At 36.8% G+C, this 17,403-nt stretch overlaps 1 protein-coding gene across 1 annotated transcript; it reads right to left on the bottom strand.

Annotated features, from left to right (window-relative positions):
• Positions 1 to 11,002: 11,002 nt before the first annotated feature.
• On the bottom strand, positions 11,003 to 15,500 carry TICAM2 (TIR domain containing adaptor molecule 2). The gene is made up of 2 exons (XM_026673396.2): positions 15,363 to 15,500; positions 11,003 to 13,114 (listed from the first exon to the last, which is right to left on the bottom strand). The coding sequence occupies exon 2, from the start codon at positions 13,064 to 13,066 to the stop codon at positions 12,431 to 12,433; it is 636 nt and encodes a 211-aa protein (XP_026529181.1). The 5' UTR covers positions 13,067 to 13,114; positions 15,363 to 15,500; the 3' UTR covers positions 11,003 to 12,430.
• Between the last annotated feature and the right edge of the window lie 1,903 nt (positions 15,501 to 17,403).

Raw genomic sequence — 17,403 nt, 5'->3', positions numbered from 1 at the left:
GTTGTGCCGTCAGTGCGTTGGTTTCTTGGAGTTACGTGTAAGCAGTTCGGGGTGCTCCTAGGAACTTTGGGGGAAATCACTTCCCAGAAATAATTATTCTCCGTCTATTTTCAGAAACACTGAGGTGTTACTGTTTATTTATCTGCCTATTTAGTGATTATCCTTTACATCTAGTATCTAGATGTGAGCAGTACAACTCCATAAGACCTCACTTCCATTACTACCATCGTCTCTCTTCTAAATTGAATCAGATTCATTTCAGATATGACTATTGTAAGCGTAAAACCACTCTCAAGCAGAATTTGTAGCACTTCTACTTAAAGGCATGCAGCTAGGTCATTCATTTTCTTTATGAAATACTGTTTTTCTATGTCTTAAGAAAAAAACAATCCAAAAGCAGTGGTTTAAAATGGGATGGTTACAAATGTATCTCTTAAAATTTTGTGAAAAAAGTAAAACATAAAAAAATCTTTACAAAGGCCTCATTTGTTCTTACATGTCAGCTGGCATTGTATGCTAAATGTGGAGTGTTTATGAAATTAAAACTTGATTAGCTGACTTAAATTATACAGAATGAATAATTGGTTTTTACTCAAGTGTGTGGTAAGTGGTGTATAATCAAAGAATAAAATTGCCTTCAGTGTGATTGATACAATAGCTAATATCACAGTTCTAAGTATCCTAAAGATACAATCCTAAAAAGAAAGTCTTTTAACCCATTTCGTTTAACTGAAGATGAAGCATTATTTGGATTACAGTTCTACTTCTGCACATTTTGAGGAACATTTTAAGCTTCCAGCTTGTTTCTAAGGGTAACCTGAGCATGAAACACTTTGCATAAAGTAATTATCTTTTCATTATCCTGTGAGTTCATTCAAATTCTGGATAGAGTTCTGCTCCATATTCTAGCCAATAGCAGAATTATAACTGATAGGCATATAAGATGATTTCCTCAGTTATATCTTAGAATGTAGTTTCCTTGTTCTGATCTTAAATAAGCTATATAAGCATTCAACTGCTTAGTAAAACAATTTAACATATAGGTAATGAACTATTTCCCTTTTTTCTGCTGTGTTTTAATACGGTAATTTGTATAACATTGTTACATTGTTTTTTATATATATAATCTTTTTAAAGATATTAGTGTGAAAATCCTGAAACTATTCAATTACACTGCTGGATTGAAAAAAGTGGGTTATATATATCATCCTATAAATATGTATAATAAATATAATAAACTCATTCTGTTGGATGCCTGTTTTCATGCAGTCAAAGTATCTATAGTATCCCAAAGAAATCTGCAAATTTAAGGAACTATAAGGCTTAAAGAAGTTTAATTTTTTTTAAAGAAAAGAAATGCTATAGCAGAATAGCAAACACCAATGAGAAGTGAAAGCATTTACAACTGTGAGAAAACAAAAATTGGCAAAAGAAGCTAGAGAATGAACTGTCCTGGGAAAGGTCATAATGCCTAGAACAGTGAAAAGAGGACTCTACGCAATATATTTTGCGGTTTCAAATTAAGCAATAATTTTAAAGTAGCACCACTTAACCCAGACATGGAAAGTGCAATTCTAGGTAAAACATCAAAGGAAGTAGCAGGACGATCTATTTTACCTTAGGCTGGTACCGTTAACATGTGCTTCTCCAGTCCTTGAGTCAACAGTAAAGTATGCCAGCATAAATCCACCCAATAAAATGGAGTCCTAATCTGCATCAGCTGCAAAAGCATAAATTTGTACTTCTCAAGAATGGCTACAGCCAGCAACATCTAGAAGTAGCCTGTGGAGTAGACAGTACAATAGGAACAGTCTGCCTCCACGCATGCACACGCATATACACACACACACATTAAAAAAAACTGGCATATAAAAACCCTGTATCAAAAAACCTGTGATATTCATGGGTGGCAAAATCCAAGTCTCATTGTTTTAAATTCTCTGTGTTACCGATTTAATACTCTCCCAAAAGAGAACACTAATCCTCCCTTTAAATCTAAAGTATGGCTAAATTGTGACTGGGCAGATACAGATGTTCTTTCCTGAATGTTTTTTTTTTTTTTTTTTGCTATTTCGGTAATTAAAGACATCTCCCAATAGGAACCAACAATGTACAAATAAACTTCTTGGTCATAAAGCACAACAAATCTCTAATGACAGTATGTAATGAGTTTTTATAACTTATTAAACTAGTATGCTGTCTGACTCCCAACAAGTCTGGGCAAAGCATAACAATCAAATCAATAAAATATAATCTATGATAAATGTGACAGCTAAATGAAATAAAATGGGTAAGGAGTGGGTTCTTCACCATTCTTCTCCACAACAGCAAAGCAATCTTGAGCTCTTGAATTGACTTTAGGAATCACACAAGCAGATACTGAAAGACAAAGATCCTTCATTCCTTTTTATACTGTATTCCTTTAATTATGACCATTCAGCGACCATTCAAAATTACTGTGGCACTGAACAAATAGTATTTAAAACAAGTCCTTTTAGTTCCAGCCTTTGCTGCATCCTATGGTTGTGTGAACATGATTTCCTACATTCCCTGATGGCTTCCCAGTCACCAAAGTCAACAAAAAGTCACAGTTATGATACTCATGGCATTACTTAACAATGGCAACCGAGATTGCTAGAATTGCCATTGCTAAGTGATATGGTCATAAGACACCACATTTAATGACTGCATTGCTTAGTGGTGGCAGTTCCAGTCCTAATTCTTATTGTAACCCGAAGACTTTCTGTAAAATATCTTTCAGACAGTTAACAGCTTCCACATCTACTGATTACAATGTCTTTCAAAGCTGAACTACTATTACTTTGAATTACAGGATGCTACTGGGGAAGGTGCATTCTATTTATATATAAACAGGGAAAGTTAAGTCTATCACCTTGTGAAACTAGTAGATCAAATTCCTTGGCTAGTTGTGAAACAGACAGCAGAACAGGCAAATTGTCAGATACAATGTGAGGATGTCCCTGTTCTTTGCATCCCTAAAAGATTGGTAGGTGGAAAAGATCTGCTTTCTTAAGAAAAAAATGAAAGTGAAGGAACAAACATTTGCTACCAAAAAAAGGTCTTGAAAATAGAAAGTGATAGCAACTGAAGCCTGCAAACTGAGTCCTGTTAGTTGCCAAAACATATGGCCTTTCTAGCACCTCCTACATCTCCCTCAGTTACTGGGTGTGCTTCTTGTACTGATAGAGCACTCTGCTATTTGTCATTGAGCAGCAATTAAGACTTTCAAACATGCCTCACTTCAAAGGCATATTTCAAGAAACTTCAGTATCAGATTTGACTAAGCAACACCAAGACAGACCAAATATCTTGCACAAGATACCATTAGTTTGTGTCTTTGAAAGTGTTTTCACAATAGCTTTTTTGTTTCTTTGTGCCTCAGTGTAATGAGTAACATTTATTTATTTATTTTATTTATTTTATTTATTTGATTTGCCAATTGTTTACAAGATAATAAGTATAAGTGTATACATAGTTGTGAATACATGAAATGGGTACATATAAGAAAAATAGAAGAAGAATAAGAGAAACAATAGGACAGGGACGGTAGGCACGTTGGTGCGCTTATGCACGCCCCCTACAGACCTCTTAGGAAAGGGGTGAGGTCAATAGTAGACAGTCTAAGGTTAAAGTTTTTGGGGTTTGGGGGAAGAAACTACAGAGTCGGGTAGAGTATTCCAGACATTGACCACTCTATTGCTGAAGTCGTATTTCCTGCAATCAAGTTTGGTGCGGTTAACTTTGAGTTTGTATCTATTGTGTGCTCTTGTGTTGTTATGGTTGAAGCTGAAGTATTCATTGACAGGTAGGACATTGCAATGTATGATTTTATATACCATGCTTAAATCAGACCGAAGACGGCGTAATTCAAGGTTTTCTAGTTCTAGAATTTCAAGTCTGGTGGCATAAGGTATTCTACAACGAGTAGAGGAGTGGAGAACTCTTCTTGTGAAATATTTCTGGACTTTCTCAATTGTGCTAATATCAGATACGTAATGTGGGTTCCAGACTGATGAACTGTATTCGAGTATTGGTCTAGCAAATGTTTTGTATGCTCTAGTTAGTAGTGTGATATTACCAGAGAAAAAGCTACATAGGATTAGGTTAACAACTCTTAATGCCTTTTTGGCTATGTAGTTGCAGTGGGCTCTAGCACTTAGATCATTAGAGGTGAGTATTCCAAGGTCGTTTACAGAGCTTGGGTCATCAACGAGATCTTGACTATTCAGCTTGTATTTTATTTTCTGATTTTTTTTGCCAATATGTAAGACAGAGCATCAGTATTGTCTGTGGTATTGAACAGCTTTACATCATCAGCGAAAAGAACGCAATTGCTCTTAATATGATCACAGAGGTCATTTATGTAGAGTATGAAGAGAGTTGGTCCTAGAACACTGCCTTGGGGGACACCACTATTGACAGGTACAGAATTTGATAGGACGCTCCCAATTTTGACCATTTGTTGTCTGTTTGCCAGGAATGCTTCTATCCAGTTATTCAGTTGTCCAGAGATACCATAGGATTTTATTTTTAGGAGTAGTTTGTCGTGTACCACTGAATCAAAGGCTTTACAGAAGTCTATGTAGATTGCGTCTATTGCTTTGCCCTGGTCGAGTTGTGTCGTCCATATGTTTTTGCAGTGTAAGAGTTGCAGATTACAGGATAGTTTTTTCTGAAACCAAATTGTTTATTGGAGAGTAGGTTGTTTGTCTCTAAGTGGAGGATGATGGATTGGTTAATAATTGATTCCATGACTTTACAGGTGACGCAGCATAAGGAGATTGGTCTGTAATTTTCAACTAGGCTTGGGTCTCCCTTTTTGAAGATGGGGATGACTGTGGCTTGTGACCATAGGTTAGGCAAGGAGCTGGTCCTGAAAGATTTTTCAAAGATTATGCTTAGAGGTTTGGCTATGGCAGTGGATAGCTTTTTTAAGAAGTAGGCACATATTCCATCCGGTCCAATAGATAGAGATGGTTTTAGATTGCGTAGTGCTTTTTCAACATTGTCTTCTGTAAAATCGATATGTATTAGATCATTGTTGTTATCTGTGGTACGGCTAGGAAATACTGGGCATGATCCATTGCTGTTTACAAATACTGAGCCGAAGAATGTGTTAAAGATGTTGGCTTTAATGGTGTCGTCGTTGCAGTCTTTACCATCAGGTCCTATCAAGGGTGGGATAGACCCTGAGTCTTTTAGTTTGTTGTTTACAAAATTGTAAAAAGCACGGGTGGAATTGGTGCTTAGAAGGTTTTCCTCTTGTTTAATGTGATAATTGATGCATTCGGTCTTTATCTGGTGGCATAAATTTTTGTATCGGCTTTTGAAATTGGCAACGTGACCAGATTTGTTTTTCCGCCAGAGTGATCTCTTTTTGGATTGAAGTTTCCTTATTGTTATGGGTAATCTGCTTTTTTGTTTTGTTTTGGGAGTTGTTGTTGGTACATATAGTTTGATGACTCTTTTGACTTCAAGTAAAAATATGTTGTAATGGTCTTCAACAGTATTGCATCCAGTGAATAGAGATTGCCAATCAAGGGATGAGAGATCATTGTCTATAAGATCATAGTTGCCTTTTTTGAAGTTACAATTGGGGATTACATCATTGTGGTGATTTTTGTGTGGGCGTATGTTGAGACAAAAGTCAATCATATTGTGGTCACTGCTGGAAAAGGGTTCTTTAGTTTGTATTCCATAAATTAAATTCAAACTATTGCAGAAGATGAGATCGAGGCAGTTGTTTAGTCTAGTGTTGTTGGTTACTAGTTGTTCCAGTCCCAGATTTGTAATAGCATTGTAGAAGGTTGTGTGTATGATTTCAGTTGTACAATCATTTAGGGTCCAGTCAATATGAGGTAGATTGAAATCGCCAAGAAAGATAAAAGGGTATGGGCAGGATGCAGCCCATGTTAGTAATGTATTTAGCTTGTTTACATGTTCGATGTCATAATCAGGTGCTCTGTAACATAGTAAGAATCGAATTGTGATATTTAAGGATAGTTCACAGATGATGGTCTCAGGAAGAGCAAGCTCCTGGGTAACTTGGATATTTTTTAGATGTAAGGACTTTTTATAGAAGATAGCAACACCACCTCCTCTACGAATTTCACGATCTGATCGGTAAACATGATAGTCTCTTACTGTGGTAATGGAGTCAGGGAGAGATGCATTGAGCCATGTTTCACAGACAAATATAATGTCGAATTTAGCCATATTTAGTAGGAGGAAAAATTCAGGTATTTTATTCACGAGGCTTCTTGCATTGAGTAGTTTGCATTTAAGGCCAGCAGTAGTTGGAATTGAGGTAGTTAGGGCGTGCATGCCTAGTCTTGGGTGATGGTGGATCGGTTGAGGTAGGGTTGTGGTTGAGGGTTAAAGCTGAGTTGCGGGTTGTGTGGCTTACTTTTGATACAGTCAGCATGGTAGTCAATGTACAGGTCCTTCTCTCCATTGTCTAGACGTTTTTGAGTTCAGTGCGGAGTACACGGGAGCGGGCACGTTGCTGTATGGTTAGGTCAGGGCGACAACGGAGGTTCTTATGGTTGGTGTTGGTTTTGGCGAGTGAATTTATAGTGTAAATGAATTTACGTTTGCTTGATTCATTTTTGCAAATGACCCTGCACAAGCGTGGGGCCACAGAGCCGTCTCTGTTTTTGAGCTCTCGGCCAATGCGGGAAATGTCAATTATTTCATCAGCGGAGATGGTTGATGCTTGATAATCACTGATGATGTTTCGGACAGTTGTGATGTCATCATTGTCATTGATGTTCTCTAGACCAAATAAGATGGCGTTTGGACGTTTCCGTTCATGCTCAACAGCTTCTCTGATGAGGATTGGTCTCTGATGAGGATTATTTTATTTAGCAGTTATTATTATTTTAGCTAGCAGTTTATTTGTGTTTGTTTAATCTGAATAGTGACAATAGTGTGCAATTACTTTATGCTTCAAAATGCTTAAGAGCAAAGGTACGTTAAACATGCCAAAAAGAGCCCTTTCCTGCTTGTCTGTTAACTGTTTTGCCCTCACTCGCTTCTGACATGTAAATTCATATTTGAATTCAAGCAGTTGTTGTGGGAAATTCCAAAGGAAAAAAGAAAAAGAATGGCGTGTGCAGCATTACTTATTTCTTTTCTACGTGCATACATATGAAAACCCCAAATGGAGAACTGGGGGTAGGAGGTTAACCGCAGAGCTGAGAAAATGCTTTATTTGTTTGCTTAAAGTTATATGCCATTCCCCTCACTATCAAAAACATTCAGGGAAACTGTAGTGCCTTTGCTCATATATCATTTTTCCATTTGGGAGATAAATTTAATTACTTCATCAAAACACTGTCATTTAATACTTTTAAGTAAAATTGCCTGTATAATATTTACTTTTAAGAAAATGCCTGAGGGCAGATTAATGAATATTGTTACAGCAGATATATTGACACTATACTTCTGAAGAACTGAAACATTGTGTCCATGACATGTTAGTCACTTTAGATATTGCTCAAGATAGATGGACAAAGATTACTAGACATAACTTCAGAACATATAGGTCACTGTTTTAATAAAATATGATAAAGACATCTTTAACAAGGAAAATTGAGTAAGAATGCATGTCAATACCCCTTTCATGAAACTAATGGGAAATAATGAATATATGCTTGCCAAAGTGATAATGTCCAGGCCACAAATGTTGTTATATTATTTGTGTGACAACTGTGTAAGAGTTAAAGCATTACTAATGGTTTGTACAGCTATTGGATTGGTAGCTACTGGAAAGCAGTCATAATATTGAATACAAGACCTTGTGCTAGATGCAATGTGATGTTTAGCTTAGAGCAGGGCTGCAAAAAGTAGAGCCTTTCCCAACATATTTTTAATGCCAGACACAGTGGGTAGAGCCACAGTTTAGGCCACATTTTACAGTTTTAGAAAGTTTAAATAAGGTTGTTAAGATAGCGCATCCAAATCTGGATAGCAAAAGTTCAATGGCAGCGAAGTGACATAGAAAATGTTTGTAGCCCTCATGTGGTTGCCCAGAGTTTTGCAGCAAGAACTGATAGCCCAAGTCAAAAAAACAAACAAACTAAAATCCAGAATATTTATAAATATTTAAGATAATCCTTTCATTGTTGAAACTCTATCTCCAAACATGCTCAGTATCTACTCACTGCTGAATTGCAGTTCTAAACATGCAATGCACAATCTGACCTGACTCTCAAACTTTCAGAGGTTTTGCATGTCTGGCTTGGCATATTGTGAGAATCTTGACAATTGTGTTATTTGTTTGATTGTTTAGGAAATTTATATGGCTGCCTACTTGTTCACAGTGACTCTTGGCAGCTTACAAGCAATAAAAACACAGTATAGAATACAATAAAATAATAAAAAATAAAATAAAATAAGTAACCCTCCCACTCCTGATGACAACACACAGTCAAATGAGCCATTTGAGGAGCTGCATCCCACTCTGGGTTCCTCAGGCCTGCTGGCAAAAATCAAGTCTTCAGGGCGTTATGAAAGAGTGTCAAGTGGGGACCCGTCTAATTTCTGAAGGGATATTTCAAAGGGAGGGATTTTTATAAATCATGATTCATTTGTACATGGACTGAATTCATTAGTTCAAGACTAACAGCTACATTCTCAAAACATGCTTAACTTGATCAGTTTTTCTTCTTGGTTGGGGAGGAAATAGCTTCTTGTGCAAGCTTACACTATTTAATTTCTAAATCAATGTGTTGTATGAATGCTGGTTAATGGATTGTATGAGTGCAACCAGACTTTAGTGAATAAAGCACTGTAAAGCTGTGTTCATATATTAAGTATTTACTCTTAAGTAGTAAAGCACAGTTACAAACTAAACAATTCAATTCCTACAACTCTAAGCCATGGGTAGAAATCTTATGCACTGTCAAAATTAGCCAGATCACATTAATTTTTCTGCATTGAGTGAATCTAGCTGTTATAGTTTATGATGTAGCATATCACACATATCCCTTGACAGGTGAAAACCTACATATGCTATTTACCTTTATACCAGGGATGTCCAACCTTTGTAACTTTAAGACTTGTGGACTTCAACTCCCAGAATTCCCCATATGCTTCTAGTATATGAGAGATGCAGCTTTCCATTTCTCCAAGCTTTGTTAACATTTTCCTGCTGCTTAAAATGTTGTGTTATGAATTGCTGTGCTTGTATCCTGTTTATAGTATTTGTTCTCTTCCAGTGCAACAGGAAGCTGTTGCCTGCTCTGTTTAAAGGTTAAACTCTGCTTGTATTGAGAACAGTCAGCATAGGAAGATGTTTTTGACTGTGTTAGCTTCGGTCAGGACATAAAAGGCTTTCTACCAGGGCAAAATGGAATTTATCCTAGCGGACAACCTTAATGGTATGTCAGGCATTCATTGCTGCCTATCTGAACAAGAACAGCTTGTACTGCTGATTGTCTGCCAGCTAGCGTTGGCTACTATTAACTGCACCTTCTTCCCCTCAGCCAAGGTCTTTGGAAAAATAATACTCATAACATAATGGAAAATCAAATTTTTAAGATTAGTTTTCCCCCTCCCCTATCGCTTGTCTTTGTCTCCTGTGAATAGCAGTAAAAAGGGTAAACCATTAGATGTTTACATGAAATGCCAATAAAACAGGGCACCTAATCATAGTACCTTTGACCCTAAATAGGATTTCCAAACGATTGAAAATCCTTCGTGGATAGAACTTTACAAAACTGAGCTTCTTTAGAATGTACTTACCATAGGGACATTGGAGATGGACATGTAACGTTAGTGATTGGCTTGGAGATAAAAGTTTCACTCCATCTTCCATAGGTTAGAATTAGATAATATGCACTTAGGAGTGGAGGGGAGATGTTTTAATGTATTCTAGAGTTTTCAAACTTCTACTTTCATGGCAGCCTGTTGGACCAGTTTTTTTGAAGCTTTTGTAATATGCTGGTAATCGTTAAAAATTGCACGCAATGTCTCAAAGATAATAGCAATGTCCCAAAGGTAATATCTGTGGCCCATATACCAATTGTACCTCCAGACTGAGTTTTTTTTGGAACAAATTTGAATTATTTTAAGATACAGTACACCATTAGCTTTTTGTTTTAGAGAATTATCACATGCTTTTTTAAAAAATAAATTTGCTTTTAAAAATTATTCTGGCAAAGTAATTATGAAAAGAAAAAGGAACCAGACTGGGCAAGTTTCATATCACAGCTTTCTGCTAAGTCTAAGGAATCTTTACAAAGTCAGTCAAGATAAGGAGTAGATTCCTAATTTTATCAAATTTCTGTTAATTTTAATGTTTTTATATTTGTGCTTTTATTGTATTGTAAGCCACGCAGTGTGGCTTTGGAAAGTAACATGGACAGCATATAAATTTAATTAATAGTCAGCAATAAATGTATAGGTTATGTTAAAATAATTATATTTAATGCTTTAACTTAGAACAAGGCAAATTTAGAGGGGGGAAATGACCTTATGAACCACAAAATTAATCAAAAGAGCAAGATCCTTAATTCAAATGGCAACATAGATTACCAGACTGTGCTAAACCATAATGTGATTTGTGTTCGATTTTGTGAGTGTAAACCCAATAATTGTGGCTTATAATTTATGCTTGTGTGTTCTATGTATCAATCATGGCCTATTCAACAAAACAATATTGCATTACTTGTTTCATTACATCCTCGTTTCCTCCAAAAATTCAAGATGACACATGTACCTCTTCTTCTTGCAGCATGTAATTATCACCTAATTTTATTCCACAATGACCTTCTGAAGTAGGCTGAGTTGAGAAAGAATTATTGATTTGAAGTCATCTATTGGCTTCCATGATTGAGGGTGGGTTTGAATCTGTTTCTCAATTGTAATCAACACAATACTTCTGGATATAATTTTTGAGTCAACTATATATCCAGTTAATTGTCATGCCATCCGGCCAATGTGTAATCAGTATGACTGAAAATGAACACAGTACATGTATCAATGCCCAATTTCATTGTGAAGTACCAATAACTTAGAAACTGAAAGAAAGAGTTGCCAATTTGTTATTTAGTATGAGTTACAATTTAACTCTGCTCAAATGCAATTTATTGCAGTTTACAATTACATCAAACCAACAAAAGAAATGAATAATCTTTGATCTTTTTAGTTATGAGCGGTCCTTAACCAGAAACATTTAATAAATGAAAACAAGAATTGGCAGCAAACTTTGACTGATATCTAGGCTCTGCAGAACACAAGGATCTGTCCATATTGCAAAACTTCACAAAACAGACTTTATAATTCCATTGAGTTCAGTGGTGGGATTCAATTTTTTTTTACTACCGGTTCTGTGGGCATGGTTTGGTGGCCGTGGCAGGGGAAGGATACTGTAAAATCTCCAGTCAGAGGTGGGATTTGCCGGTTCTCTGAATTACTCAAAATTTCTGCTACCGGTTTTCCAGAAATGGTCAGAACCTACTGAATACCAACTCTGACTGAGTTCCTTCAAAAATGCAGTTTGTATTTCAGCTATTCCAACAAAAAGTCTTGGAACTGTTAGGTCAGTTTGATCCAAATGGAAATGATATTATTACACTGAATAAAAGAGCAGCATCAAATGAACACTGTAATTCTCAACTGGGATTCAGGGGAATGGGAAGGATTGTGCAGCCAAGCAGAATTTGAAGATGAAAGACAGATACTATATTTTAAAAGGATTAAAAATATAGTGGCACATGGTAATTAGTTAGGTTTACATATCCTATTTAAGTCATAAATTATTATTTATTTAAGACTGACTGGTTCATAACTTAAATCACATTATGGTTTAGTGCAAAATGTGTGGACTAGATAACAAAAATGTTCATTTCTTTAATTTCTGTATGATGCCTGGTTAAATAGTATGTTCATATTCTGAAACAGTACTAAAATCCATAAAAAAAAATCTATCAAAGACAAATATAGGATGAACGTTCACACCACAAACAGTGATTACACTTTAAATCTGCTTTTAACTCTTAGAAAATATCAGGTGAGACCACCATTTCATTTTGTCTCATAGTGATTTCTCAAGGCTTCAGATAGTTGTCTTTCTAACCCTTGTCACCAGGAATCCTTGAAGTGAATATCCTACAAATAGAATGGTTACTCCATACATGACCCTATAATTTCTCAAGACTTTTAAAGCTTACAGCTAGAATGGTGGAAAACTTTTCTTGGTAGCATTATTCCAGGAAACTTATCTGAAGAAGAACTCCCAAACTCTTGTTTAAGTATTCAAAACAAAATCAAGAATATGGAGATAGATTAGAGTATCACAAAATCTTTGTTTAAAAAAATGCATTAAAAATGCATTTGTAATGCTAATGTTTTTCCAGTTAATGTTTTTCAGATGTGCCAGTACTGTATTTCCCATCATTGCTGGTCAGGCCACTTCTTTCTTTCTTCCATATCGCCACACCTTTTCCTGCTGCCTATACTGAGCCTCTTGAAAAGTTTTCTTTACTTGAGCAGAAAATCCAGGACTATCTTCTTGAAGAATATTAACACACTGTAGGATGAAAGGAGTCCTCTCCCATGGGAGTGGTCTGTTTCGTGGCCGCATGGGTATCACACTGTTATGTTTGTGTGGGATGGTCAGTGCACCCAAAAGAGAAGTATATGATTGGAATTCACACCAAAGGTCTCTTAAGAAGTTTTCTGTCAGCAGTATAATTATCCAGGCAGAATCGTTAATGGCATCAGTTAAATTTTCCAGCAAATGCCTACCACTAGGCATTTCCGCAAAAATGATTCCTGGTTTGATACAATATTCATTTTGTAAGAGGTCTTGGACTCTAATGGCTTCTTCTATATCCTCCTCAGCATGAAGAATCACAAACCTGTAGAACCCATCTTCAGACTCATCACTGCTAGCATTTACATCTTGGATGCTAGAATGGGAACAGTTTTCTAATGTGGAGTTTCGGTTAAAGTGGTGTTCGTTTCGACTAGCACACTTAGGTTTCATTCTGTTCTTCAGAAAAGAGGGATACATTCTTCTAGAAATATTGTTTCCCATTGTGGCTAACTTTTAAAAGTAAAGAGTTAGTAACCTCATTCTTCCAGTCTGTAAAACAAATGGAAAATAACGAAGTATATTATTATCAGAGTTAACCTGAAAAGAATGTAGGTCAAGGAATATGGGACGGAAGTTATTAAATTATAAACTACAGGAACAAGGAGCACTACAAGTGACCCTGAGGACACCGATAAACGCTTCTAAGCACTGATTGGTGTGGGCCAAGGGCAAATTCTAAGAAATGTGGAAAGGCTGGTGTGGCCATTACAGGGTACAGGGTTCCAACAGAGTATGAGATTCCCTAGGATCTCATATTCCATAGCAGAACTCCTTGGGAGAAAAAATGATAGGAATGACCTATGGGAGCGACTTGCAAGCTTCTCTCCCAGCTTCCCCATCAACTTTCCTTGTGGGAAATCAGCAAGGCAGGTCACAAATGGCCATCATATGACTGCATCAGCACCCAGATTGTGATCATGTGACTGCAGCGATGTTGCGATAGCCACAACCTCACAGTCAGTGTCAAGTCTCCATCGTTCAGCATTGTTGTAATTTTAAACAGTTACCAAACAAGTGGTCATAACTTGAGGACTATTATTACTATAAATGTTGCTAATATAGGTGACAATATACATGGTATTGCTTAAATGATTATAAAAAAGAAACAAATAGAATCAGACCTCATTTGTATTGAATGGAGAAAAATTCCAGAAAAAAGCCAGGGCAAACCACACTTCCACATTGTTGCAAAAACAAAATTTGGGGGAAGTATCTTTACATAATGAGTATGTCTGAAGGTTTCAACTTCACTCTAGAGCAGTGATTCTCGAATTCAGAAACTGAAAGATGGGTGGAGTTCCATTTCCAGAATTCCCCAGCGAGCATGCTTGAGTGATGTCACCAGATAGCAGCATCTTCAGTAGATATTTAAAGTAGTCCTTCAGTTATGACCATAATTGAGCCCAAAATTTATGCTGCTAAGTGAAACATTTGTTAAGTGAGTTTTGCCCCATTTTACGACTTTTCTTACCACAGTTGTTAAATTAATCACTGAATTTGTTAAATTAGTTACATGGCTACATGGTTAAGTGAATGTGGATTTCCATTGACTTTGCTTGTCAGAAGGTAGCAGAAGCTGATCACATGACCCCAGGACACTGTAACCATCATAAATATGAACCAGTTGCCAAGCATCTGAATTTTAATCATGTGATGGGGATGCTACAACAGTTGTAAGTGAGAAAAATGTTCATAAGTCACTTTTTCAGTGCCTTTGTAACTCTGAATGGTCATTAACTGAACTGTTGTAAGTCAAGCACTACCTGTATTTATTTGTTTGTTAAATTTATCTGCCACTTGTCTTGCTGTGGGGATACTCTAAGGCAGGTTACAATAATAAAAAGGAAGAAGTGAAAACAGCGTACACAGAAAGAAATAAGATAATTTCTTGTCATCTTACAATGTTATCTCTCCCATGGGAGTTGCATTGGCTGCCGATCTGCTTCCAGGTACAATTTAAGGTGCTGGTTGTCACTTTCAAAGCCTCACATCTATCCAACCCACCAAGGAGGTATATTTGGTGGGATTCAGAAGAAGGGCCTTCTCCGTGGTGGCTCCTTCCCTTTGGAACATCATCCCTGTGGAGATTAGATTGCCCCCAAGGTCCTGAAGACCTGGTTTTGCCAATGGGCTTGGGGAACCCTGAGTGGAATGGAGACCATCAAGTGGCTTGTTTGATTGATTGTTGTCATAGGGAGATGAAGGGGTTATTGGTTTTTATTGTTTATATATTGGGTTTTTATTTTTGTAAGCCACCGCCAGCCGTACAAATTTTCTTAAATAAATGCTAGAGCAATAAACTAACCAATGAAAAAGAATGCTATTATGGGTCATGGCGAGAAGAATAACTCAAAACAGCAAATCACAATTTTGCTATACATATGTTTGATGAATTTCTCCATTTTAAACCTGAACACATCCTTCCTCTTTCCAAGCCATCAAACAGTTGCCATAACTTGCTCAGCCGGATGAATTGGACTTTCACACTTCGTGAAGTTTGCAAGGTAACCCAAGAAGACAAGGGCGAAAAAATACTGTATTTCCTCAAAAGCCCACTGTGGCTTTCACAGCCCCTCCCAAGCCAAAACCTTCGATTTGTCTCGGCTTTCAACTGCCCTCATTCGTAGCCACTTTGGGAAAGCTGAGGTCGAAATCAACATGAATTCAGGATCTTTGAGCGGCTATTACACTAACTCTCTCCTCCCTCCTCCCCCGTCGGTCGCGAAGCGACATTTACCAGCTTCATCGAGCGACGAAATTCCTCAGAACCCGGCGCAAAATGTATCATCGGAAACCACCAACTCCTCGCAATTCATCCGCCGGAATAAACCAACAAAGCGGAGTTACTGGCACTCATCTCGACCAAGGGAAGAAAAAGAGAAGCGAAGTCGGGGCGGAGCCGACTGACGTGCTGCGACTTCGTTCGCTGTTCCCGAGTGCAGTTCTCGGTTTTTTAAGTTCACGCGAGTCAGCTTTGTTGAAGTGTTATCCTAATTCGGGTTTGAGCCGTTACGGTCTTGCGAAATCGAAGTTACGTATGATCCCTGGGGTGCTTCTATTCACACGGCATATTGAGTTAGCCGATCCTGTGGTGGGATGGAATCCAGCTTCTGGTTCTTTTCTTCATGAATGGCCCAGGAAGCTGAATACTCGAACTAAGTCTATGGCTTGCTGGTGGGTCAGGGTGCGGTTCACACGGCAGATGTTTGGCTTAATTCAAGAAACCGTTATTATTAAGTTAACCTTATGTCGCTTGATGCCAGCCACTTAAGACACAAGCAACTAACAATTTCTGACACGCTACAATTTATTAAAATATTGAGATAGTCAGGGAAAAATTGAATTGGATTCGACATTTTCTATTTATATTCTTCCTGTCCTGCTCTGGATTTTAATAGTACATTCTGTAGAATACACAGAAGAGGATTTTGTACTGTTTTGCCAGAATTATAAAGCTGGTCACAGATGGCAGCAGACCCTTTTCACTAGATCTTTGTGGGGAAAAGTACTCTTAACACACTGAACTTAAAACTTCTGTATGATTGTTTTCCATTATCAAGTGTTCACATACTGCAATAAGCCACAGGCCAGCTTTTCTGTCTTCTGAAATCCCATTCTGTACAGTCTATGGCCCTGTGTACTTGTGAGTCCAGAAGATGAAAAAGGGTTGGCTATTTGTTATATTGTTAAGTGTAAAAATGGATGAGGCATTCTTATTCAAAAGATAAGTTCTTATCATACTTTTGCCACATTTTGCTTTGATATGCATACTTTTGTAATTGACATATAGATTTGTGACCAGCAAAACAAAATGAACAGTTAAGTCCACTGTTCAAATCTGGAGACAGTAAAGCCTCAGATTTACAACCAAACACCACAGATATATTTACTTTCTGTATGAGCTGACTTTTTATTGATGAAATGGAAATTCTGATTATTTCATTTACTTACGATTCAATTATTTGCTTAAAACTATGCTGAACGTTTTCTTGTATGTAACATGTTCGTTTTCCTTTTTTCCATATATGAAAGCATTGTTTTTCCCAAAATTTTTTAAAAAACATTCCCAATGATTACCTAAGGTAATCATGGGTAAAATGGCACTGTAAACAACTAGTGAATTTTTGGTTGGCTTTGCACAATAATAATTGTGGCTTATTATGGCATTCAAGCCTGATATGGCAATTTCCCAAAATCAGAACTTTAGTTCCTAGAAGTTTGTTATCAACTACAAAATGCATTTCGTAAACCAAAATGGTTTCTGGTTCAGGTACAAGATAAGTTACAAATCGTTTTTACAATGCAGTGCATGAAAGATAAAATGGGAGCATGTATGTTTTTAATGAACCTTTTTGCTTAATGTGTCATTTACATAGCCTTATAAATATGAATTTTCCTTTAGAAAACTGAAATTAAACAAGCTTCAAATTCTAGAGATCAAACATTACAATAAATTATGGTTTATGAATTATAAATGGCTCATTCACAGCCAGTTGAAATTTATGATGAACCATAAACCATGATTTATAAACCACAGTTGTTAAATTCACACAACAAATTTGCCAAAAGTAAATTAGTCACTTTATGGATTAATGCAAGTTGAAAAGTAATGAATTAGTTTGATTTCTTATCATCCTCATTAATCATAATACTCTAAACTGAGTTTGTAAAATGTATGAGTGCCACAGAGGACTCTTATAACTTGTACTCAGTATGTGGGGATGGGCAGGTAAAAACAGTGGGACACTGAATATTATTTGGCAAAAATGCACAGAAAG

The sequence above is a fragment of the Notechis scutatus genome, chromosome 2, assembly GCF_049901735.1.
Source record: "Notechis scutatus isolate UNSWTSFEM ecotype Mainland chromosome 2, rNotScu1.2, whole genome shotgun sequence".
Lineage (NCBI taxonomy): Eukaryota > Metazoa > Chordata > Lepidosauria > Squamata > Elapidae > Notechis > Notechis scutatus.
This window is presented reverse-complemented; position numbering and strand designations above follow the sequence as displayed.